This window comes from Rhipicephalus sanguineus, chromosome 1, assembly GCF_013339695.2.
Source record: "Rhipicephalus sanguineus isolate Rsan-2018 chromosome 1, BIME_Rsan_1.4, whole genome shotgun sequence".
NCBI classification, from domain to species: domain Eukaryota; kingdom Metazoa; phylum Arthropoda; class Arachnida; order Ixodida; family Ixodidae; genus Rhipicephalus; species Rhipicephalus sanguineus.
This window is the reverse complement of record NC_051176.1, coordinates 213,593,652-213,617,440: the sequence shown is the minus strand read 5'-3', so window position 1 is coordinate 213,617,440 and position 23,789 is coordinate 213,593,652. Positions and strand designations below refer to the sequence as shown.

Below are 23,789 nucleotides of genomic sequence, written 5' to 3'. Positions count from 1 at the left end.
AAGCGCATGACTTAGAGCCTTGTTTTTGCTTACTACCGAGTCGCCAAAACGCTGCATCCCAACGATATTTAATACTCCTCATATTTAGGACAACGTCAAGTGCACTTGAGATGTGAAGTGGCACCCACACTGAAATAATTCTGGTGAACGGACCGTACGACGACAACAGCGCTCTCATCAAGTGCACTCACTGATCTTATTACAGTGCCAAGGCCAAATGCTTCTGTACATCGTGTTAGGCATACGTACAAGCACATAAAAGTGCGCTAACACAGCGGAAAAAAACCGCCCTCTGAGGACGCGCTTGATGTACGCGCCCATGCAAACGCAACGTGGCTAGCAGACGACGCAGGGAGCAATGCCTAGAGGTGTGCACGGGCTCCGGGTAGCCCGAAAGCCCGACCTAACCCGCGGGCCGGGCTCGGGCGGGCTGATGTATTTTCCCCTCGGGCCCGGGCCGGGCTCGGGCTACTTGAAGTTTTATCGGGCCGGGCTCGGGCCCGGCGCAAAGCCCGACTCAAGCCCGAAATATAGAGAATGAGCGGGAATTGTTTTTCAGCACGCATACAGCGCCTTTTCCGCGACCGTCCTTTACCGCTTTTCCTTTCCATTGCAGTTGTTCAACGAGTTGTGCGACAGTGGTGAGAATGTAGCAGTTACAAAAGATGAGCTCTCCGATTATTTCTCCATGGAATCGCCCTCCGGTCCATTTGAAGTTTTAGTCTCCTGGAAAAACAAGCAGCAGAAATATCCCAAGCTTGCCAGGCTGGAAAAAAAGATATTAGCAATTCCGGCGACGAGTGCAAGCAGCGAACGTAACTTCAGTTCGGCGGGCTACATAATGCAAAAGCGCCGCACTTCGTTGAAGCCGCAATCGTTGGACTGCTTGCTGTTTTTGCACGACAATTTGTAATCTGTGTAATAGAGACTGTTCGTCGTGTGTCGTTTGATCATATTTGATATGCTCAATAAAATGCCAAAATTACCGGAAAACGATGTTTTGTTTTTGCAACGAACCTTCAAAAAGCCGGGCCGGGCCGTGCCGGGCCGGGCCCGGGATTGTGTTTTCGTACGTCGGGCAGGGCCGGGCGGGCTCGCAGCCTTTTGCCGTCGGGCTCGGGCGGGCCTTCGACAAAGTCAGCGGGCCCGGGCCGGGCTCGGGCTCGGAAATACGGCCCGTGCACAGCTCTACAATGCACACCACTAGGCGTGGTTCAGCCAGTAGCCGATTTTTTCAGTTTTGCGCAAGTGCCAACATTCATAAAGGGTGGTTTAACCGGTTTAACCGCCCCATCCCGAAGAAAAAATTTGTGGCTACGCCCCCGTGTTCCCTGCGCAACCCCTGGCGGAAAAAAAAAGGGGGGGGGGGTGTTACAATCCTCCCAAAAAAATATTCATGAGCCATTCCACTCTGATGAAAGGTCTTGAGCGGTGACGGCGATCATTACCGGACTTTGCACAGGCGTTCGCTGTGCCACGAACGTCTGCTTTTAGATGCGAAGTATCTTTTGCTCGGGGGTATGTAAGGCGGCGTGGTAATCCGCACGCAGCGTTGATGTCCGCACTCACACTACGCATGCGCGACTCTCCTCCTTCCCTCTCTCCAACAGCTGCGCGTTACTCTCTCCACTTTTCTACCAGCACCTGCGTGCGCTTCTGCGTTCTCGCTTCTGCTCTTACGGCGCATACGCTACTCTCCTCCTCTAGTCTCCTCTCCTTCAAATAGTAGAGCGCTGCGCCTGGCTGCGCGCGTTCAGTCCAGCGCTTGCCTCGGTTAGCTCCTCTGAAATGCGGGCTCGACATGCCGAAATTCTCTCCTGCGCAGCGCCGCGATGAGGGCCAGCGCATGCGCGTCCCCTCCCCCTCTCTCTCTCTCTCCTCTCCTACTCTGCCTCTCTCTCGCGCGCCTGTCGACGTTCCCCGCACGCCCTGTGAGAATTAACTGCTAGGCTAGAGGGAAGACGCGACGCGCGTAGTGTTCCTCTTCGCGTTCCACGACGCGAGGTCGGTAGCATGCCCAGCGAGCGCCAACGGAACGCGATCGTGCAAGTGATCCGGCTTCGCATCGCCTCATGGTCCCCTTTAGCGGGAGATGGTGTAATTTTTTTATTCGGTGTGATACCGGAGTCCTTTGATGGTAATACATGTGAACGTTCAATCATGAACGTCATGAACGTCCACAAACGAGCACCGTTCACTGCATTACCATTCATTAGTTTGTTTCACCGCCGATAAGTGACGCGACAAACGAGATCGCAATTCGTATTCTCGTACACAAAGACGCGGAGAGTTTCGCCATAGAGTTTCCTACATGAGTTTCGCAATGATTGAAGCATGGAGTATAGTGTACTAAAATTATTCTAGTACACTATAGCATGGAGGAAGGATATTTCCTCCATGATGGATGGGTGGAAGGATGCTATGAGCCGCCCGGAGCCGTATATTAATATACGGCTCTGGTGCCGCCCACCTGGCTCAACAAAAAAATCTTTTTCCTGTTTCTTTTTATGTTCGCCTAATGCCTCTACTTCGATAAAATTTATCTTACTACAGGAAAAAAAAAAAACGTAAATTCTCAGCCCAGTCCTCTGCCCTTTACGGCAGACTGTCCTTATTTTTTCCCCAAGCGGCGCGTTGGCGTATTAGCGAAATATGGAGAACCGCGAGAGGGCGCCATCTGAAAATGTAATTTTTGTGTGTTACCTGCTTAGCTCTCATAGTGCTCATAGTGTCTACAAATAATTTCGTTCTCATTCAACATGTGATTTTTTGTATGTGTGGAATCGCTATAATGACAGCATTCGATGCAGATGGGCTGCCCGACGTGGTGCTTCTGCAGATATTCAGGCTCTTGAAGTTCTCTGATCTATGCAAAGTTGGGAGGTGAGCGGTCAGATCAATCACTTCGCCAGCATGTCTAAAGGGTGCATTGCGAAAGCTATCTTGAACAGTGAAAGCAATACCCGATACAATATTAGCGGGCTGCACCCGGCCCAATTTCATACGTAGCATTGCTATTCCCGAGAATATGCCATTTTTAAGCTCCAGCATGCTGAACTTGTAATCATGTGTGCGGCCTTTGTTACAGTGTCTAGGCGTAGTCTTTGTTCAGATTGCGCCTACTTGATTGAATTACAATAACGCTAAGCAGGGGTTCATGTCAGAAATACTATCTCGGCGTTGCATAGTCCAGCGATCAAACTGAAAAAATGTGGAAAGGAGTGCCGCCAAATGGATTCAAATGTCAACAAAACGTTCGCGGCTTGTGGTACCATGTGTGGTAGTAAGAGAAGTTGTCCATTTGAAGTCTCTGATTAATAGCCTTAGAGCGCACGCCCATGTGGTCCTACTGCATGGACTAATCTGGCCGTGAATAAAGCTGCGGGATTCGAAATCGTGCTTTGTTTGCTACGTGGGCGCAGCCTCCTCCAATTCAAACGCAGATCCATCGCTATTTCAAGGTGTCGATGGAGAGCCAGTTTTTATCTTCTTGATTTCACACTGCTTTGTGCCGTTTGAAGTTCAACGTCAGTTTCACACATACCCTAACTCGGCTCTCAACAGAACTGCGGTCACTTCCGGCTAAGCTGCAATGCATTTGACTTGCGTCACTTCATCAACGATGGGTCGTATAGCAATTAGAATATGCAGCGTTCGAATGAGGAATGTTGAATAATTGAAAGCACATGTTGGAAAGTATGAACATGGTAGAATTCATCGGTATAAATTATCGGTGAACTCGACTGTGTAGTGGGTAGCGTGCTGTCAATCCGACGATGAAGACACTTCGAAGGACGCTATCGTGCGAACAGATACGGGCATAGAGTATGACATGAGTGCGGAGACGCGTATTCATTACAAGGCACTGGGCTATGAACGTTATTTTCTTTGGACCCCTTGTTCCGACAACTGTGTTTAGGTGCGCCATTGAGCGCATGTGACCAGTGTGAAGAGTGGAAACAACTGTCAAGCTGTCAGCAGGGCATCGAGTGCGCGGTGAAAGTTAGGAGCACTTCGTCACTGCTATGCAAAGTTAATAGCTGAATATAAAATCGTGAAGCTTTAACGCTCCGGAGGCTGTAGAGTGGGCTACGGGGAATGTCGTAGTAGAGGGCTGCACGTTAATTTCGTCCATTCGATGGCAGTTTTACGTGCAAAAAAAAAAAGCATGTCTCAATCCCGTTCCCAATCGGCATGCGGCCGCCGCAGTCGGGGACCCGCGACCACGCGCTCAGCGGCTGATTAACCCGTTATGCCAGTTGGTCTGTATTCGCACCTTATTGGGACATTGAATAAAGTGTATTCTATGTGGGCCGTACGTATGGCAGTGCTTTAAAACTTAGTAAATCCTCAGTGCAAAGGTGCAACCAGCACGCTGAGAAAACACAGGCATCATTTTGATCAAAGCACAGGAATCTCAATACAGCTGCAATAATTAGATTTGTACTGATAGAAAAGGCATGGAAGGTAATGAATATTGAATATTAACTGGAAAATAGGTGGGGAGATGTGTAATGTTCACCAAGGAACTTGTGCTTCTCCCAGTCCCATAACTAACCATTTCATTATGTTATGCCTTCATCAAGGTATTCCTCCCTGAAAGAGGCCGGAGCCTGGCCAACTGCCTTAGTCAGTGATTACCCTGATGAAGGCTAGACTCCGGCCAAAACATTAGAAAAAAACAACATTTTCGTTTGTTCTCTTTTTGAATGTCTTTTGAATATATATATATATATATATATATATATATATATATATATATATATATATATATATATATATATATATATATTCATCTTATGATTTCACTATTGAATCCAACTGCCTAAAGAATGTGCACTTTTGTTTGACAGTTGGATACCAGGGGTATGCTGAATGTGAAAGTGTTATTGAAACAAAAAGGGGAATGCCCATATGTCCCTACTTGTACGAGAGAAGTTAGGACGGAACGTGAGGTTGATGTAAATATGTTCTAGAAAACAGTGGTGTGTTTACCTCTGTGGCATGCTGAAAATTCACAGCTTTCATGTAATGAGAGTTCAGTAGTGGCCACACAGAGATCAAGCACTAAATTAGGCGAATTCAATGTCTCTCCGAGCTTGCAGCTTTTTTGTGCAGTTGCTGGCGAACAAAACAATTGGCAGCACCCCTTATTCTTTTCACGTATTGTACATTGAAGACCTTGAACTTTGCAGTCTTGATGCCATGCAGTAGAATACAAGGGTTCACTGGCCATTTTCCCGTGCCTATGTTAGCTGCATAAAATAAGTAAATAAACCAACAGTTAGTCCAACCGGCAACAGCCCAACTAGCCTTCTTCAGTCTTGCTGCTAAGTTCACATACTATGTGACACCTGCATGTAAAAGAATGCATTGTTTTGGCCACGAGTGGTGCCAGCTGGCAGACCTTGGGTTGTATACTCAAGAAAGTCGATGGTAGCTCTAAAAGCACCACACATATAATGCAGAAGATGTGGGTTCTCTCTCCACCTGCTGAAAGTCGCCTTTTCACGCGCTGTCATTTCCATCCACCTTGTTTTTTCTGCATACCAATTAAACATAATTAATTTACCATATGCTATGTCTTCAATGTGTGCTCCTTTGTGCAGTAGTGACAGACATAAAAAAATATTGAGCCCTAGGATCCCTGTATTATTCTTGCTTGTTGAACTTGGAACTGATTTTTCTATAATTAATCATTGTGTTTGATGGTACAAGCATGCCACTGACAATGAAGCATCGGGCTAGCCTTCTTGCATCTGCTATTAGTGTAGACTTGCAAGCACTGGTGTATTGATATTATGGTGCAAATTATAAAACCCAGTGTGGTTCATCTTGTGTCTCACCTAAACAACACCTTTCTTTAACGAAGTTTAGCAGTAGAGCATGAAACCTCCCAAATTTATTTCAATATCTTTTACCAAATGCCACTATGCATTAGGCTAAAATATAATGTGAAAGGTGCACTGAATGGAACCAAATGTAAGAAAAGTGAAGCTACATGGTAGCTACTCCTGCTCATATTTTTTATCACCTTTACGTAACTGTGGGAAACTTCACAACATTCAACAGGCGTAGAAAAAAGTGTGAGGTTATGGCCCTCTGTGGCTTAATAGCTGTTTTAATTGGATGTTTGCTGAAGGTTTCCACATGTACTGCGCAGTAAATATGCATGTTCATTGGTAGTTCAGAAATAGGCAGATGGTATTTATTCACCATGTACTACTCATGTACTTGTTGGTTCCAATTGGATTGGAGCAATCTTGAAGAACAAGTTAAGAATACTCATTGTGAATTTGTGCATTTCATTGTGAAGAGTGATGGACTATAAGTGAAACGTTTCTGTGCCTCTGGCAGGGTTTGCCGCCGTTGGTATGGTCTCTCACGGAGCCAGGCCCTGTGGACGTGCGTGGATGCCAGTGCACCTGAAATCAGCTCAGTGCAGATGGACAGGTTGGCCTCAGTGTTAACAGACTCCGTTCGGTGGTTGTACGTGTCCAGCTTCTTGCACTGCGGCCTTTTCCTGTCTCCAGGAGCTCTGCGTGACCTCCGAGCCCACTGCCCTTACTTGTCCACCCTTGTCATCAAGAGTGCCCTTTTGACAACTCTTGATGACTTTGCCCCTGTCACTGTTGGGGACCTCCCACCCACTCTCAAGACCCTTTCACTTCGCCACTCTTTTTTTCAAGTGGACCAGTTCTTCTCACTTTTGGCCATTCGTAACCTGAGCATTCTCGACTTGAGCTTTTGCTGGTGTGTCTCAGACCAGGACATTCCCTTTGTCACACAACTCCCAAACCTTCGTGAGCTCTACCTGGAATATTGCGAGGACATCCGGGACACGGGTGTGGCATTGGTTGTAAGCCGTGGCCATAATTTGAAAACCTTGGCCCTTGATGGTACTAAAATCACAGATGAGGCCATCCGCACTATTGCCGAAAACGCATTTGCACTGGAAAGATTGTATGTTGGCAGCACAGCAGTTACTGACATTGGTGTTTTACACCTCTCTAAAGGAAAGTGCTTTTCATTACAGGAACTTTGTCTATTTAGCACTAGGGTTACTGTACAGACAATGAAGGTGCTGGTTGATGTTTTCCCACAGCTGCAGTGGCTGAACTTGGAGAACACACTCATTGATATTGGAGATAGTCACCTAATTGCCAAGCATGCACCACCCGGCTGCACTGTTCTTGTGGATGGGGTACGCTTTCATCTAGGGGTTGGCTGCAACCATTCTGTGGACCGGTTGCGACTACAGGACTGAAGATGCAGCATGTCTGCCATGCCAACTTTTAAGTGTGCCTCGTGTGCTGGGGAGCTCAAAGAAGTATCATTGAGACAATGAAAAGGGCCAGAGTGGCACTCGTGATCATCATAAGTGGCCTGAACCAACACTTTTCATGTGGCCCATGCGGGCGCTGTATAGCCGGCTCATTTCGAGTAATAGAGCATACTATTGGTTTTCACTGGTGTCAACCATACGAGAGTCAACCAAAAGATAGCTTGCTTCTCACTACAGAAATTGGATGCAGCATTGTCATCCTAGAGCAAAGGGGCCCTGAAATTATTTCTTAATGTCATGTTGGAAAGCAAAAAAAAAAAATCAGTAGAGCCCATCTGTGCAACGATGTAATGGACTGAAAGTGGCCCCATGCATAGAGCACAAGACATTGAAAACACTATGGAAAAAAGAAAAGAAATGCTTGTACCTCTAGTATCATCAGAGTGGAGTGATGTTGTAGTGCATTTTCTGATCATAATGGAAATGTTGCTGCTGTCTTCATATCCAAGGAAAAAAGCAAAGCTGCAGCTTCAAGGCAATCACTTCACTGAAGTAGCATGGATATGTCCTTGAGTTGAGGTGTGTAGTGTGAACTTTCAATTCGGTTTCAACACAAGGTGAAGGCACTTGGTTTTCAGAGATATGAATATTTGATTTGTCATGCTCATGTGAAAACACCCCGGTGACATTGTTACAAGGCCCCATAACAAATACTTCAAATCCAGGATTTTTTTTTTATTGTTGCACTCTTTATAATTTACACTTGTATAGCCTGACAGATATGTGCATCTTGGCCAAAAAGTGTGATTACCACTAAATGCACCATATTGCTCACCTCTCTTGTTTTGAAAGGCACTGAATCTGTGTAGGTGAAATTGGATTTCAAGTCCAGTGCAGCTGTGCTTAGTAATTTTTAACACCACGTACATGGTTGTTGAGCACCGACTTGGAACATTTAGTGTGTGATCACTCAGAGTAAGAAGGGAAAGCCACTGTGTTTGTTACATCGAAATGTCTACTTAAGATAGCTCAGCAATGTTGCTGAGGTGACATTTTTACTGCTTACATGAGTGTGTGCAGGGCACGGTCACCGACATACAGTGAATGTCAAGTGTTTTTTTCAGAGGTGTTTTATGGATTTGCCTACCTGTGCATGTTGTTGCCTTGCTTTTATTTATTCTTATTTGTGTTTGCATATTAGTTTGTGTGTCCACAGCTTTCTTGCTTTTTTCATATGCTAGAAATGCATTTACTTTTTAGTATAAAGTCACCTGCGCACAAGACCGGCATAAGCGAATAGCGAGGATTAGCAAAAAGTGCAGAATTTTATTCACCTTTTATTTTATTTTTGTATTATCTTCATTATTATATTTTTGTAAGCAACTTTTTCTGGTTATTGCTTGTGCAAGTTTGACCTGCAAAAACTGACTCTTGATATGTGTATGTCCTGCCTCTTCTGACCTTTTAACTGTCAGCTTAAGCTAGATTATTTTACTGTGTGTGGAGAGGGAGTGGTGTCGATACCACAACATTGTTTATACAAATACCATTGCATTACTATGTGTATATTTATGTCTTACATGCTGTGTATGTGCAGTTCAATATTGCGTCTATCACTTCTGGCAGGAACTTCACAAGTAGCTGGCAGGCCAGCATTTTGAGTGTCCATGTGGAACCTGTCTTTTGCAATTGGCCTTTTGCACAAGAAGGCACTGGTAGAGTTTATGTTGATGGAAATTGTGTTTTTTTATGTGACAGCTCTATAGCAATTTTTTTTTTTCTGCCACCTATAGTACGGTTGGTGGCTTCAAAGTTAAACCGCTTATATATTCTGATCATATTGTAGCTTTCTCTTTGCAGTGTTGAGAATGGCAGTTATAATATTGTTTTAAGGCAAAAAATGGACTTTTAGATTTTGTTTGCTTATTTATACTACTCATTTCAAAGGCCTGATTGGAGTAGGATATACGCCTGTGAGTCTCGCAGGTTTAATAGGTTTTTCTTAGGACAAAGATGTGTAGTAAATGCTGCATACTGCACATCCTAATTGCTTTTTTATGCAGCTGTTGTTATAGCAGCTTCCGCTGCCAAAGTCATGTTTTGAACCTGTGTGTTTGTGTCTGTGTGGGAAGCTGACCATGTGCTTTGTGGGCTTTGGCCTTAACACATGCAAGCATTGATGTGTTCGTCCATTTGAGAAGCTATGTCTATTTATTAATTATTCACTACTTCCCCACTTGTGGTCTGGAATGGTTGAATGATCAGAGTTCAAGGAATCTGAAGGGATGACGCAGCATGAAATATTATAGTGTGAAGAAAGTAAAATGTGGAGTTTGACAGAGGGTGGGAGCAGATGAAGAGCTAACATGATTGTCTTTTCATTTCTGCCCTTTCCTGGCTTTGGAGGCTACATTGCCACCATTTATTTTCATAATCAAGTGGTTCATTTTGCTGCATTATCAGCAAATGTCCCTTGAAAAAAAGATGTCATTTAAATCTAAGCCTTGAGCAAAACCAGAGCCTTGTGTCCTGTATGGTCTTCCACTGTTCAGCCAAGGACTTCTCATTGAGTGCACCATGTTTTTAGGGTGCTGTTGTTTGGCTGCGTTTGTACTTTGTTCAATGTGTCTGCTGCTAAAAACCTAGGGGTGATGTCTTTACCAAAGTCTAGGCAGACTGTCTGCCTTAATGTAGTTGTTAGCCTCAGCCAGGGTGCAGTGCACACCTCAACCGATAGATTTTTTAAACATTTAACAATATGCAGTTTTTCATGACACCATTGGCCATAAGTGCATCAGCCACTCTTTCTGCAAACGTATTGTGCAAGATGCTATGGTACTTTAATAGTGCATGGTACAATATGCAGTCTGTCATCACTCATTGCTTATTGCAGGTCAACATCAGAGCACATATGTTGACATCCCTTCTTGTGTGGTTCCTGGGTTCTGTGTTGTACAGGGTAAATCTAGCTCATGTAGTGTAGTGTTGAGTGTGTTACTTTTATGCTTTTTTGAGCACTGTATATAACACTAGGCAAGAGGATTTCTGCTGTTCTGGTCTTTGGACTACGGACTTTGGTGAGGAGGACAAGCTTTATTGGCACAGCCTGGAAATTGCAGCTTGTGGTCATTGCAGAATAGCTTTGTAGTACAAGTGATGTCTTCAATGTCATAGCTAAGTACACTTAAAACCAAACTATTCAGAATACTTTCTCTTTGTATATCCATGATTGCTCGCTGCATTTTTCTAATGTCTGCAGGGTTTTTAAGGATGTACTGCAGAAAGACTGATTGAAATATTTTGGTGCCGTCACGATTTTGCCAGACTATTTTTCCCACTTTGTGCTTCTGCAGTGGCACTCACAACTTGTAGAATTTATAGCAGAAGTGTGTGGTTGCCACTGAAGAAATCTTTATGGCTAATGATGTGGTAATTTAATATTGGCAGGAAATATTCAAACATAAATAAGCTAGTCTTTTATTAAAGCTCTCTAAGTATTGTTATACCATGGTAGCCCAGTGGCTATGGCATTGTGCTGCTTAGCTCAAGGTCATATGTGTGAACCCAGCCACAGTGGCCACATTCTGATGGGGGCAGAATGCAGAAATGTTTGGTTAGTTAGATCTAGGTGCATTTTAAGGAACTTGTGCATTTTAAAGAGCTTCAAGTGTTAAAAGCTAAGCTAAGGTCTCCCGCTATGGCATGCCTCATAATCAGGTCATGGTATCACCAGCCAAAACTGCAGAATTAATTTTTTTCAACATTGTACTTCGTAAGCAAGATACATAGCAAGCATATTATACCACAGCAAATTACAGTTCAGATTGCACATTTAAGTTATGTGTTCCTCTTATTTTCATGTGACATACAAGGAGTTGCCATAGAACTTCGTTCTGCATTAAAGAAACCACCTCTCATGGCAAAACGTCACGTATAGACATTCTTTTCTGGGAGCTGAGAGCACAGGTTTTGTCTTGGAAGTTCACTGAATTGTAAATTGCGCATTGGCAATTGATACCTAGATTTGTTTTTCTTGTTAACATTATCATTGCAAGCATGTAATACAACCTGCTTTCCAATCATATATTCAAGGCAAAATTGTGTTGTTGATATAATGTTGACTAAGGTGCTGCAGAAGACTAATTTATAGTGTGTGTATGTTCGTTGACATAGCTATATGCCATTTTGAATATTTGTTCAAAAGCAACTAGAGGTGACCCTGAATAGTGTGATATACTGGTAATAAGAAGTAGTGCTCATTTAAGCTTATTTAATACATCCCCACTGAAAGAAAAAGTCTAACTTTGAGCGTACTTGTGAAGCCGACAGTAGAAAAATTGATCTTGGGTAATCACCTTGACAAGCATCCGGGATCTGTGATACATAAGAAAGTTCAAGTGAGAGAATAAACATACAACTACAGGAGTAAAGGGATAAACTATCCTGTCCGTATGTTTAGTACTGGTCAGTGTTATGTGTGTAGTCCATAGCTACAAAAAAAAAAAAAATGAAAAGCTTTTATGAAGTGCATGTGAGAACTCAAGAAAGATTGGTAAAGTGGTTTGTATGCTTGGTCTATGCATTTCAAACCATTCAAAAGCCAATTATGCAATTGTGTGCCTTTCAACAACCTGCCGAAGGCATAAGGAGTGTTAACAAAGAAAATGATGCTGCTGGAAGTGCCCTGGCAAAGAGCGTTTGTAAAGATGCATTTGTAGTGGCATAGCACGGTAAAATTTTTAACGTTTGAATGTGTAGTTTATGCGACAAGAATGAAAGAGTGCTGAAAGCAGTGTTTCTGCCATTTCTGTTAACCTTTGCTTCTACTGGTATGCATTAGTTTTTTTTTTTCTTTTTTTTTCGCACATTGCTTACATTGATCTGCTGAGTATTTTGTTTCATTATGCAGAATGTGTGCATAAATTGTATATGTACATGTTAATCCATGCATGTTATTTGAGGATACATATCGTGCTAGTGTTGACATTTTAAAAAGGTACTTGGAATAGTGTTTGGATATATTAACAGTCTGAACTGCTGTGGACATGGTTCTAGCTTGGTGCAAGTGTCGTACTGCAGAGCATAGCAATTTGTGTGTCAGCAGTTTTTTGGTAGAAAAAAAATGTTCGTTCTAGCTGATTGTCTTGCTTTGATGAAGTGGGTTTTTTGTAAGAGTCCATTAAGTGGACAGCCCATTTCAGCGAACGCTGATTGGATAGAGCTCGACAGCTGGTAGAGCAATGCCAGTCATAACCACTGCTCTAGAGCACCATCTAATCATCGTGCGCCGAGGCGGACCATCCTTTTGGTGGACTCTTACAGAATACCAGCTCTGGATTCAATAGAGTATTGATGAACAGAACAGTGCTGGCCGTATTTTTTTCTTGTGCTGTCTATGTTGGCACTGCTTCATTTATACTTGTTCTTGAAAAATTTTTCAGTGAGGTTTTAGTGACCTGCACCATCTTTACATTGTGTGTTACAATAGCATATCGATAGTGGGCAGCTGTACACAAAGACTTGTAATGCCACTTCTGTTAAGTTCCTATGAAAATGATTTTGGTACTGTGAACTAACTCTTGTAGGCACACAGATTTTTTGTTTAGTTTGGTGTCTATTTACTAAGTGGTTCAGGTCGCAATAATTGATGTCTGTTGTGGAACCACACAGCCCTGCGCAGGTTATTTCCGTCTTTGTTGAAGCAAGTTTTTTTTAATTTCTGTGCTAGCTGACATTACAACTGTGCCATCAGTTTAGTGCCCTTGCTTCTTCACTGTACAACTTAGCTGTGATACATGTATATATGACACCTACAATAAATGTGTATGCAAATCATAGTATAGCACTTGAATGTTTTTATTGACTTTAAAATGACTGGTTGACTTTAATGACTATAAGTGGCTGAATATGGAAGATGCTTGAAAGAGCTAATTTTCATCTTCAGCATTATACTCAACCAGTGCTAATTCACCCAAATGTTAATTCTTCCATTGTATTTAAGTTCATTGTACCTACTTGCATATGTATGCAATGGGTGTATTGGCCATTATTATTGGCTGAGGCGAGTACAGCTGCGGGGTGGTATTAATTTAGTTAAATTTGTAAAGAATGAGTAGTATATACCACTAAAGTAGTCTTGGCAAAGCAGCAGGTATGGTAATCTTATAGTTTTCACGTTACCAACCTTTAAACAGCACATAAGCTGGCGCATACAGCTTGTGGTTGTTGCTATGACGTGACACAGGGTGAATGCGCATAAGACGAAGTCAGATTAGGTGACGCATGTGTTTCAAAACTGTCAATTGCCCTTTCTAGGAAAGAGCTATGTTTCTTGCGTCGTGACAGGAATTTTGTGCAGACGGCGCACGCGTGATGTGTCACGGGGTTTTTGCTATACATTTGGTTGCTTGTGTCTAAATAAAATACTGTTGTAATCAGCGCTCATGTGTGTCAAGCCTCTTCACTGTCTTCGTCTTATGCGCATTCACCGTGTCATGTCACACCAACAAGCCCTGACTTCTACCTTAGTGTAGTTGCTATGACACAAATACAAGACCAGCTCAGTGGGTCCCACCTTATCTTGTAGACCATGCCAAGGAGCCATGCGTTTGAAGTTCTGCTTAATTCCTGGCAAACAGCAGGGTTAGCATTTCTTTTTTTTTTTTCACTTTCGGTACAAAAAACTGCTATTTTTGCAAGCTTTTCGTATGATCACCGCTGGTATTTCAAATGTCAAATATTGCATTCTGGATTTTCTGTATCTGCACCATCTTAAATGAGGCATTTATGTAGTCCAAACTTTTATTGCAGTTTGCCTTTAAACAGATATCTGTTACCATTCACATGGGCCATTTATTCCTCGATTTAGTAGTATAGCATATTTACCGGCAGCGCAACCACACACACGGACAGAGTAGTAGTAGTAGTATAGCATGTGTAGTAGTATAGCATGTGTAATCTGTGACGAAGAGCTGCATGTCCTGCTTAGAAAGGGGCATGCCCTTTCAGGGCATTAAGCTATACTGCCCTATATCAAACTATATATGCCCTATGTTAAAGGGCCGAACGACCAATTTTTATGGCGCCTCTTTAGTGCAATGGAAAGCATACTGGTGAGAGTGTCTATTCATGGAATGGTAACGTGGAAAACGCTGTGAAACATTTGTAATCAGAATTTTTCTATCTGCGGCGAATATGAAGTCGTAAACACAGGCGAAAACCCATGTTGCAAAGAGTGAGTGCGAGAGCGATTCGTGTTCAAGCCCGGCGACTTGCTGCGCATGCGCTGCGGCTCAACATGTTCCACTGGCAGCGCTGTGCCGCGAAGGCAGCACCTCTTCTCACCATGCAACTCATTTCACCTCGTAAGCAGAAAAAATTGACCAAGCATAGATAATAATATACCTACTCAAATTTTCAGGAGTAATTATGGTGTGCATGACAACATCAGACTAGGCGACTACGCACAGCCAAGTGATTGATTCCATAATCCAGCTTCAAGGCTCTTTAAACACGATTTAAAAATATAAATCCTGCTCACAACGCGAAAAGGATGCTGGAATCTGTCAGTCTGCTTCACGGTCTTTTCATTTCTACCAGGCTGTAATCACACGTTATCAGTTGTCAGTCCCTTTCACCTCAGTGCTTTCAATAAAAATTTGCATCACTTTTACTAATAAATTGTAAGGTGCTGCTCTAATCCGCTCACATAAAAATTTTATTCCAAGACTTTTTTGCGCAATTACTTCGTTTACTTCCATTCAAACCACCAATTATTAGGCTGCAATTTTGTGTATCATGGTATATGCTGAGCACAGTGGAGTCATTTCAGAAAAATTGCAAAGGGGGGACACAGATCTTGCCACATATTGTTTTTATAAATATAAGTTTTATTTTTATTAGAATCATGCTTTGAAATAAAAAAATGAGTATGGGATTCACATAGCATGTAACTGTATTGCGCTACTGAGTCTTCTGGGAAACCGGTTGAATGGCAGTTGCAATTTCAATAGTCTTGCACAGCCGAGGAGTATTGAACGCAGGTATCACTAGAAGATGAACAGGTGTTAAAAATAGTTGAATACAAAACATTCTGTACAATACGAGTAATGACCACCTAGGAGATCAAAGTATGCATTCGACTAGCGTAGTCCTCAACAGATATGTTTGAAAGATAAATCTCAAGGAGGGACACTTGCAAGAGGCGACACCCCAGCCTAAACACAATGGGGTCAAGACCCCCCCCCCCCCTTGATTATGCCAATGGTTGAACCTAACAAGACTTTTCATAAAACTTTAAAACAAATGCACCACAAATGCAACATATTTTCAGTGGTAGGGGTACTAAAAGTTGTGGCAGATTCCACATATTCTGGGAAACAATTTCATGTGAAGCAGTCATTCACTGAGTAGCTGCTTATGCCGCACTTTGAGCCAAGCATTACAAGGTGGGCAGACTCTTTTTGCTGTTCCGCGTTGATACCGATGGTGAATCTCCTGTGGCGCGTACCCACATACCATAGCCGTATGTGGGTATACACCACACGACTGTGAGAAAGGGTTTCGTGTTGTGACCTGTCAGTCACATTTGTCATACATGCATACCCTCCTATACCAATCTTGGTATATACCAAGTAAAGGAGACGACCACAAGAGTGCCCAGACGTAGGTGGATAGATAGACAAACACTCAAAGTGCCTTTGGTTCGCTAAGAATGCTGCACATTTAATATTGGTTGCAAGTTTCCGCACGGTTACTTTAAGAAGACAATAATGCCTGGCCATATTCATCCACATCTAAACTAAACGCCTTCAACGTCTACTACAACTGCTATTGGCCACGAGATCGAGCAGAGTCGGCACCTAGCGGCGAGCGGACGAAACCCCGTGGTGTGGATGGCTCCTTGCGTCGTCTGCTAGCCACACTGTGCTCGCATGTGTGTGTACGTCATGCACGCCCTCGGAGGACAGCTTATTCCATTGTGCTGGCACAGTATCGAATGCTTGTACGTATGCTTACACGGTATACACGAGCATTTCGCCTTCAGAGACTTGTATGCGCTCTAATAAGTGAGTGCAAGCACGTGTCCATATGTCGCTAGGTCTAACCATCGTACCGCCCATTCGCCAAAGTCATTTCAATGTGGGTGCCACTTTGTCGGTTCAAGCATATCACGTAGAGTGCATTTGGCGCCGTCCTAAACGAAAGAAATGCTAAATGTCGAGGTGCGGATGTAGCATTTTAGCGACTGCTTCTCGTAAAGTGTTGGCGATTTCGAAATCCTTGTGATAGCGCAAAGTATGAACTAGCGTCTGCAAAGGCCGGTTAGCGGTAAAAAAAACCCAAGTCACGCGTTTCTATAGCAGTACACGTATTCATGCAAACAGAAAAGTAGAGTGCACAAGGTTCTACTTCATCTAATTACGCAGAAATACAGGCTCTCTTTTTTGTAGCCGCTAGAGCAAGAAATAAATAATTATCTAGGTCGCGCAACACTACTTATATTGTGGTATATCGGCAGTATAGAAGTTAAACACGTACAAATAAAGCAAGAAAAAACATCGAGCACAATGCAAAACACGACTGTGACCGAAGGCCAGTACCCCTTTGATTGGCAGATTGCGCTTCTCTCACACGTAATAGGAACATTAGTCCGGCTTCGTGCATTCATGTGGCAATGGAGGGCGTATACCGTATTTACGCGAATCTAGGCTGACCCCGATTCTAAGCCGACCCCCGAAATTCGCAAGTCCAGAAAAAAGAAAAACTTAATCATTGTACTCGAATCTAAGCCGACCCTCCCACTTTCGCACATCGTTTTTTCGAAAAAAAAAAACATCGGCTTAGATTAGAATAAATATGGTATATCACCATTAGGCTGCTGTCAACGCGCTTTATTCGCCGACAATCTACTCAAACCGCTTACGACGAAGCGCCGCTGCGTATAATAGTATACGCGCCGCCGACCGCCTATCCACACTAACGCTGCGGTGGTGCTGCCACCTATAGCCCGATCTCGCCGCGAATACCAATTAGCCCTAGCGTTTACATAGTGTCTAATAAGCCTGAAGAGAAAGCAGGCCCTTTGAGAACTCCTATGGCTCATGTAGAATGCAGAGAAATTGTGTACCTGTTATATCTTGCACCATGTCAGTTATGCCACAGTTATGGCAAGGAGTGTGTCGAACAGTCCTCAGCAAGACAGGTTGAAATGACAGAACCATGAAATTTTTATTAACATATAGTGCATTACCATTTCATAATTTATATAAGCAATCATGGGAAGTGCTACAAATGGCAAATTTGCCAAGAAATTTATTTCTCATGGTGCTATGTCCATGTCAACTTGCCAAAAATTAATCTTTTAGACGAGCCACAAGACTCCTGTCCTTGTATACAACATTAAAAAAAAAAAAAGACAACCCACAAAGCTTTCATGTAAAAAGATTATTATTCTATCTAACAAGACATAGAATCCAAATTCCTAGTGGCCTTTTGATGAATGATCCTGGTAGAATCGAAGACCACAGTAGCCACAGGTGTGGTTGCCAGGTGCATCCTGCAAAAGAGGCCAAGAGTCAAGGTACAGCAACAAATTATACATACCTTACACTCAGCAATACAGTCCTCAAGTATGTATTTACATCATGGCCATACATGTGCATGAGTATACACACTCGTTACAATAAACCAAGGATGGTGCCAGGTGGGAGGAACTTATGCGCTGTGTGTTGACTATGTTTGCACGGGGGAAGGGGCAAGCAAAAATTATGGGTGGGTGGTGGCCTCCCCCCGACGGTGCCGCCCTTGCTATGAACTGGCCTCAATAAGCACGTATACATAACAGAACAGCTGCATGCTTTATTTTTTACATATCTGACTGGTTTACATCTTTACATCAACACTTCAATAGTCATCTATGATGATTATCCAAGTTGATGTAAAGCATTTCTAAACACTATAAAGACAGATATCAAAAAAACGGCAGGAAGGGGATAGGAAGGAAGATGGAAGCTTGCGATCTAAAAATCAGTAAACGGGGTGGGTGCTCGAGTCGACATTTCGACAAATGGACTTGTCTTCTTGCCTTGAAGTTCCAGCCTTGGAGAAGACAAGCCCACTTGTCGAAGCGTCGGCTCGAGCACCCACCCCTTGTTACCAGATTTTTTTCATCATAAAAGGCATACGTAACGTGTAAGCTTTTTATTTATATGTACTTGTTCTGTGATGCACTGAGCACTACTGCAGCCCAAAGTGAGCCATTCAATGATATGTCACTCCAACTGCATTTTTTTCTGGTAGGAGAAACCACAAGACTGTAGCTTCAACTGCACTTGCTATGTCTTTGTACAGTACATGCAACCACGACATTACATGGGTGACCCAGAGCCACATTTTGATCGGGGTGAAATTCCACTTTGATTTAGGCTGGTTGGTTGGTTTATAGGGTTTAACATCCCAAAGCGACTCCGGCTACGAGAGACACCGTAGTGGAGGGCTCCGGATAATATCAACCGCCTGGTGTTCTTTAACGTGCACTGAAATCACACAGTACAAGGGCCTCTATGATTTCGACTCCATCGAAATGAAACCATAGTGGTTTGCTATCACAGGAATTGAACCACTGTGCAGGGATGTGACCGCAAACCAGCCTCTTTCATGTCGGTAGCCAAGCGCCATAACCAAAAGCTACCGTGGTGGCATCTTTGATTTAGGTGCATTTTAAGAAACCCAGGTAGTCAAAAACTAGCCCAGAGACCCCTACTAGTGTTTCACACTGCCTTAGTGTTGTTTTCAGATGTTAAACCCAATGATTCAATCGTGTGGTTGACTGATAACTTCCCATTTTTGTAGGCTATGTCAAAACTAAATTAAGTCATGTTGCACTTCATTGTAACAAAAATTGCACTTCTACCAATGTTGGCATTATTTGTACCTGTGAGGCAACAAAAAGGGCCCCTCACCAGGCCTTATTACAAATTATAGTTACACTCTGGAAGTTGTAAGGTGCCATTTACAGAACTTTTGCCAGAAAGATTTTTCAAATTGGTCATTAGAGAAGTTAGAGAAGGAATTGAAATATTCTGTTGCCATGATGTTAGGAGGTGAGCGTCTTTGTCAACAGACACTACCCTTTGCTTTGGCTAATGTCTGCAAACAGAATTTCTTTTGTGCATTATTCCAGAGCGAACCAGTTGAGAGGCGAGCCCTCCTCTTTTCACTTTGTGTGCATTTGCGCATATGGCCCTGGCTCTCAATCAGAAAAGAAGGGTGTGATTTTTTTCTTTGACATTTTTACCACCTTTGTGCCACACAGCCATTCCACATGTGCACACATGCACGGTGAATAGATCACTTGGCACTTATTTACACATCATGCTTGTTTGTTTGCAATGCCTAAACTTGGTGAGGAGCACTGAACAGCATGCTGACAAATGGCTTGACACAAAATTTTGTCTAGGCTTTCTTCAGTACAGTCTCCGGTGGTGCATCAAGGCACTAGATGGTCACATAACTCCATGATGCTGAGAAGTATACTTGAAATCCTGTAACGGGTCCTAAAGTGAACTTAGGAGCCAACGTTTCTACACAATAGAGTAAGTAACTTGTGAGCTGGTGTTTAACATGCAAAAGCAACATCCTAGCTCCAGCTTTCTTTATGCCCTCAGACAGTCTCCCTTTGCTCAAGAAAGGCCCCCAGGGCACATGTGCAGTTTATATGCAGGTATTTGTGTGTGTGCAGGAGAGGGAGAGAAGGAGCTATGTATGTGTGCATGTATCGCTTGTCAGCCCCCCCCCCATTTCCCCTTAAATTTTGGTGGAGAACAGCCCCCTCCCCTCTTGACATTAAAGGCCCTGTCCTCAGAACAAACTTTACTTGAGTAAAAAGTCATGAGCTTCATGTTCAAGTATCTCCTCATCATACTGTTCTGCTTTGGCTAACTAGACAAGTCAGCATAATGAAGCTGAGCCAAGCCAACAGCATATGGCTCTGATGGTACCTGTTTCAATAAATATCACAGTCACCTAAACCACTGCCTTATGTTGCAAAATTAACTCGCTTGAAAACGAAATATGAAAGTATGACATACTTTGAGCTTAGAAATCTAAGCTCAAAGTTTGGGCAGCAAATAAAGCACAAGACCATATTTAGTGATCCTTCAAATTGGCATCCAGATGCTTCACAAAGGGCACCTCGAGAGCGTTTTGTAGTACAATAATTCTGCTGCATTTTCTATTGGGTATACCAGGTAATAATGAACCAGAATGATGAAAGGCTAACCAAATTTATGTAAACTCTGGGATGGCCCAGGGCTCCACTGCCACCATCACACCATGTTGTACGGGCATTGACTGCCTTGGGAGGTACTTCTGCGATCAACTTGATGGCAAAATTTGGGTTTATCTGGAAAAAAAAAATTTTAAATATGACAAACATAAAAGTCTCATCAGTGGAAGTACGACTGCTACAGTCATCAGAAGTTTTCGTGTGATTAATAGACTACTGCAGGACGAAGCAATCCCTCGACGAAGCAATCCCTCAAAGATTTCCCATTATTCAGTTATCCACCGAGGTGATGGAGTCAAATGGAGTTTGACTCCCTAAGATGGAGTCAAATTTTGGCTTGACTCCATCTTATGGAGTGAAATCATAAAGAGTACTCAATTGGCTTTTGTCAAAATGGAACAACAGGTGCTAAAATGTGTGTCCTCATTTTGGTTATTTTGGACTTTACCTTGAACCAGAGCAAAATTATGGGAATCTCTAAAATCAGCTAGGACAGGATATTACAAAAGTATGAATGCACAGAAATAGTACTCATGTGTAGCTGCAGAAGAAGTCTCAGAACTAAGGCCATACAGTAGTGTCAACTTTTGCAAGTGCTGCTGCACCATCAGAAGTAGGCTACCATAGCATAGCAGTAGTATTGTTCGGAAGTCTGCAAGTGCTAGAGTCTATCACTTGCAGACACTGGTGAAAGCATGAACAGGTGCTGACAAAGGTGTGAAACTTCTTCCCTTAAACAACTGATGTTTCAGCCTCCACACAAAAGTATTGTTCACAATGAAGAGTGAAGTAGGAAGGAAACCAGATCCTGACAAGATTTTGTCAAACCCTCAACTTGCAGACGCTGTTTTTTAAACATTTGCAAGTGTGAACAACTATTTCAATGGCTTGCTATTCCAATTGTCATTCACAGTTCAGTGCATGCTAGGTGAGGGCATCCTACTGAGGTGTTTACATGCACTGGCATAACTATTAATTACAATGAATTAGCTGCTTTTGTACAATGCAAATGGTTACTACAACCAGAGTCCTTTGATACTTTACTGGTTATGAACTTCAAGACCAGTTATCTATGCAAGCTGCTACATACACTAAGCAGAGAACTGTCTAGTAAACAACCAAACAGTAACTGCAATGCACTGCAGTTTCTACATATCTTATTTTCAACAGAACAGCTTCATACTGTTGGGCATACTGATGGCCCTCAGCTTCACTCTTTGGCACTACAATGTCAAAAGAGTGCCTTCCAGGATGCACTTATTGCTAAGAATGATGCCTTGTGGAAATACATTCCGCACGAGTGAACATTTGGATGACTGAAGGAGGAAATCCCCATTTGGCCCACTTTGCCTCCTCGTGCATTCCAGCGTCATTGTACAAAGCGAACAATGACAGTTTTTCATCCGACTCTCTGTAACATAGCAACATTGGCGCACCCAACAAGTCTTCGGCATCGTTCTACCCACTGATGATCATTTGAGATTCTCAACACATAAGTAGAAATAGAGCATGCATCCACGGCAAAAGCACCACGCCAATACATTGCTCATCAGGCCACTGCTTGCCAAATGTCTCCTTGCTACTAGTCGTGCCGGTTGGAAGCATATGAACACTCCCATAGCACAAGGGGGAGTTTTGTGTAAAAATATCAAAGGACTGCTACAACTACATCAAGTACTTGCACATTGTATGTAAGGTTTTATTGGTTCTCATTTGCCTGGGGAAGCCACACCTCACCAACAGGCATGCTCATCCACTAGGTGCAACAGATAAGGAATAAAAGTAAAAAATATGTAATGTTCACAAAATACAGCCCAAGGGTTATTTCATTCAGGTGGTATTTGTAGCAAGCACTTGCACACAGTGTGCAAGTGAGTGAATTAGTTTCGATTCATTGTTGCGATTTCATAATAATATGTAGCTCCATTCAAAGGTGTTCATGTCCCACTGCCAAAGGGTGGCGGAGGGGACCAAGAGCTGGCTTTGACTGGGAGGGAAGGGGGGGACTAAAGCCGGACTAACTGTACATTGCAGGAGTCACACAAAATAAATCTGTTGCGATCAAAATTTAGCAGTTTATGCAGATTTCATTCTAGCAGTATGCCACTTATCTAATGCAGCTGCTAATCAGGCATACTAAAGAATGTAGCTCGCCAGTGGACAAGATCAGGGAGGGGGAACATTCGCTTCCCCTACTCTGTAATTGATGCCTCCGTTTCCATTTACGACCCCAAGTTTTAGTCTGTGATGTGCAATATTAATGAGTCAGCAAGCTGGTGGGCAAGAATGAAAACTTTTAATTAGGTCTATACAACCTTTATCAGTTGATCTAAAACAAAGGCTCGCATAGTGTCCCCCCCCTCCTTTTTTTAATGCAGACATCGAACGTCCTGTTCATACATCCAAATATGAACTCTTGTAAATAACATCAAGGTGTAACGAAGGAGTAACTATGCAGTTTTCCGGCTTTGATTTCTTGCCAGCTTTTAGCTTTCCTCCATCTCACCACCTCCTTTCTTTTTTTAAAGGCAATAACATTTCACAGTTTTTTTTTTTTTTAAGCTTCAGCTTTAGTCTCATGGTATGTTTACGACTTTTCAGGACACTGGTAAAATATTGATCATGACTTGCGAATGTGTACGTTGGAGTAGGGACAAATACATGTTCAACTCCGCAGTTCCCCAGCTGCAAAGTCATAATTTTCAATAAAAGCAACTCAAGCGGGCACCATCAGAAGTATTACAGCTTGCAACTAAAACTTAACAACTGCAAGCATATCTCACCTGTTTAGGGGTTTCCATAAAACGAACAAGTCGATAATCATCCTTGTCCCAGTGCTGAAAAATGATATGTTTCGTAAATTTCCACAAGGTCAAGAACAAGAGCCGTTAGGTAGCATTTCATTCAACACAAATCCCGCACGTGTGACTCTACCTGAGCATTAAACTACGGTACACTACAACGACGCACAAGACCGAGGCTGCAAGTAGCATTAATGAAATGGGTTCCGCTAGGTTACCTGCCCAGTGTGTGTTACAGGATCTTTGGGGGGTTCCACATCTTTCACCACATTAGAACTTGAACGACACTGCAGTGCCAGGCGCTGTGCAATTTGAGTGAATTTCGACGGATTTCGCATGCACGAATACATGACCTCTACGGGTCTGTGGGTCTGTGGCAAACTGGACACACGGTAGACGGTAGAGTCAGGTAGAG

General features: G+C 43.0%; 2 protein-coding genes across 2 annotated transcripts; one reads left to right on the top strand and one right to left on the bottom strand.

The window, feature by feature from the left end:
• The first annotated feature begins 2,703 nt into the window (after positions 1-2,703).
• On the top strand, positions 2,704-13,130 carry LOC119407158 (F-box/LRR-repeat protein 12). The gene is made up of 2 exons (XM_037674026.2): positions 2,704-2,883; positions 6,358-13,130. The coding sequence occupies exons 1-2, from the start codon at positions 2,774-2,776 to the stop codon at positions 7,265-7,267; spliced, it is 1,020 nt and encodes a 339-aa protein (XP_037529954.1). The 5' UTR covers positions 2,704-2,773; the 3' UTR covers positions 7,268-13,130.
• Positions 13,131-17,716: 4,586 nt separating this feature from the next.
• LOC119407165 (NADH dehydrogenase [ubiquinone] iron-sulfur protein 6, mitochondrial) lies at positions 17,717-23,778 on the bottom strand. Its single transcript, XM_037674040.2, has 4 exons — positions 23,593-23,778; positions 23,357-23,410; positions 20,568-20,690; positions 17,717-17,843 (listed from the first exon to the last, which is right to left on the bottom strand). Exons 1-4 carry the CDS (start codon positions 23,722-23,724, stop codon positions 17,769-17,771), a joined length of 384 nt encoding a protein of 127 aa, XP_037529968.1. The 5' UTR covers positions 23,725-23,778; the 3' UTR covers positions 17,717-17,768.
• Between the last annotated feature and the right edge of the window lie 11 nt (positions 23,779-23,789).

Excerpts from the sequence above, each read along its gene's own strand:
- LOC119407158 (XM_037674026.2), top strand. The coding sequence starts at position 2,774 with ATGTGTGGAATCGCTATAATGACAGCATTCGATGCAGATGGGCTGCCC. Across the intron at positions 2,884-6,357 it reads GATCTATGCAAAGTTGGGAG|GGTTTGCCGCCGTTGGTATG; the intron begins GTGAGCGGTCAG and ends TGCCTCTGGCAG.
- LOC119407165 (XM_037674040.2), bottom strand. The coding sequence starts at position 23,724 with ATGTATTCGTGCATGCGAAATCCGTCGAAATTCACTCAAATTGCACAG. Across the intron at positions 23,411-23,592 it reads CTGTAACACACACTGGGCAG|CACTGGGACAAGGATGATTA; the intron begins GTAACCTAGCGG and ends ATCATTTTTCAG. Across the intron at positions 17,844-20,567 it reads CCAGAGTTTACATAAATTTG|GATGCACCTGGCAACCACAC; the intron begins GTTAGCCTTTCA and ends CCTCTTTTGCAG.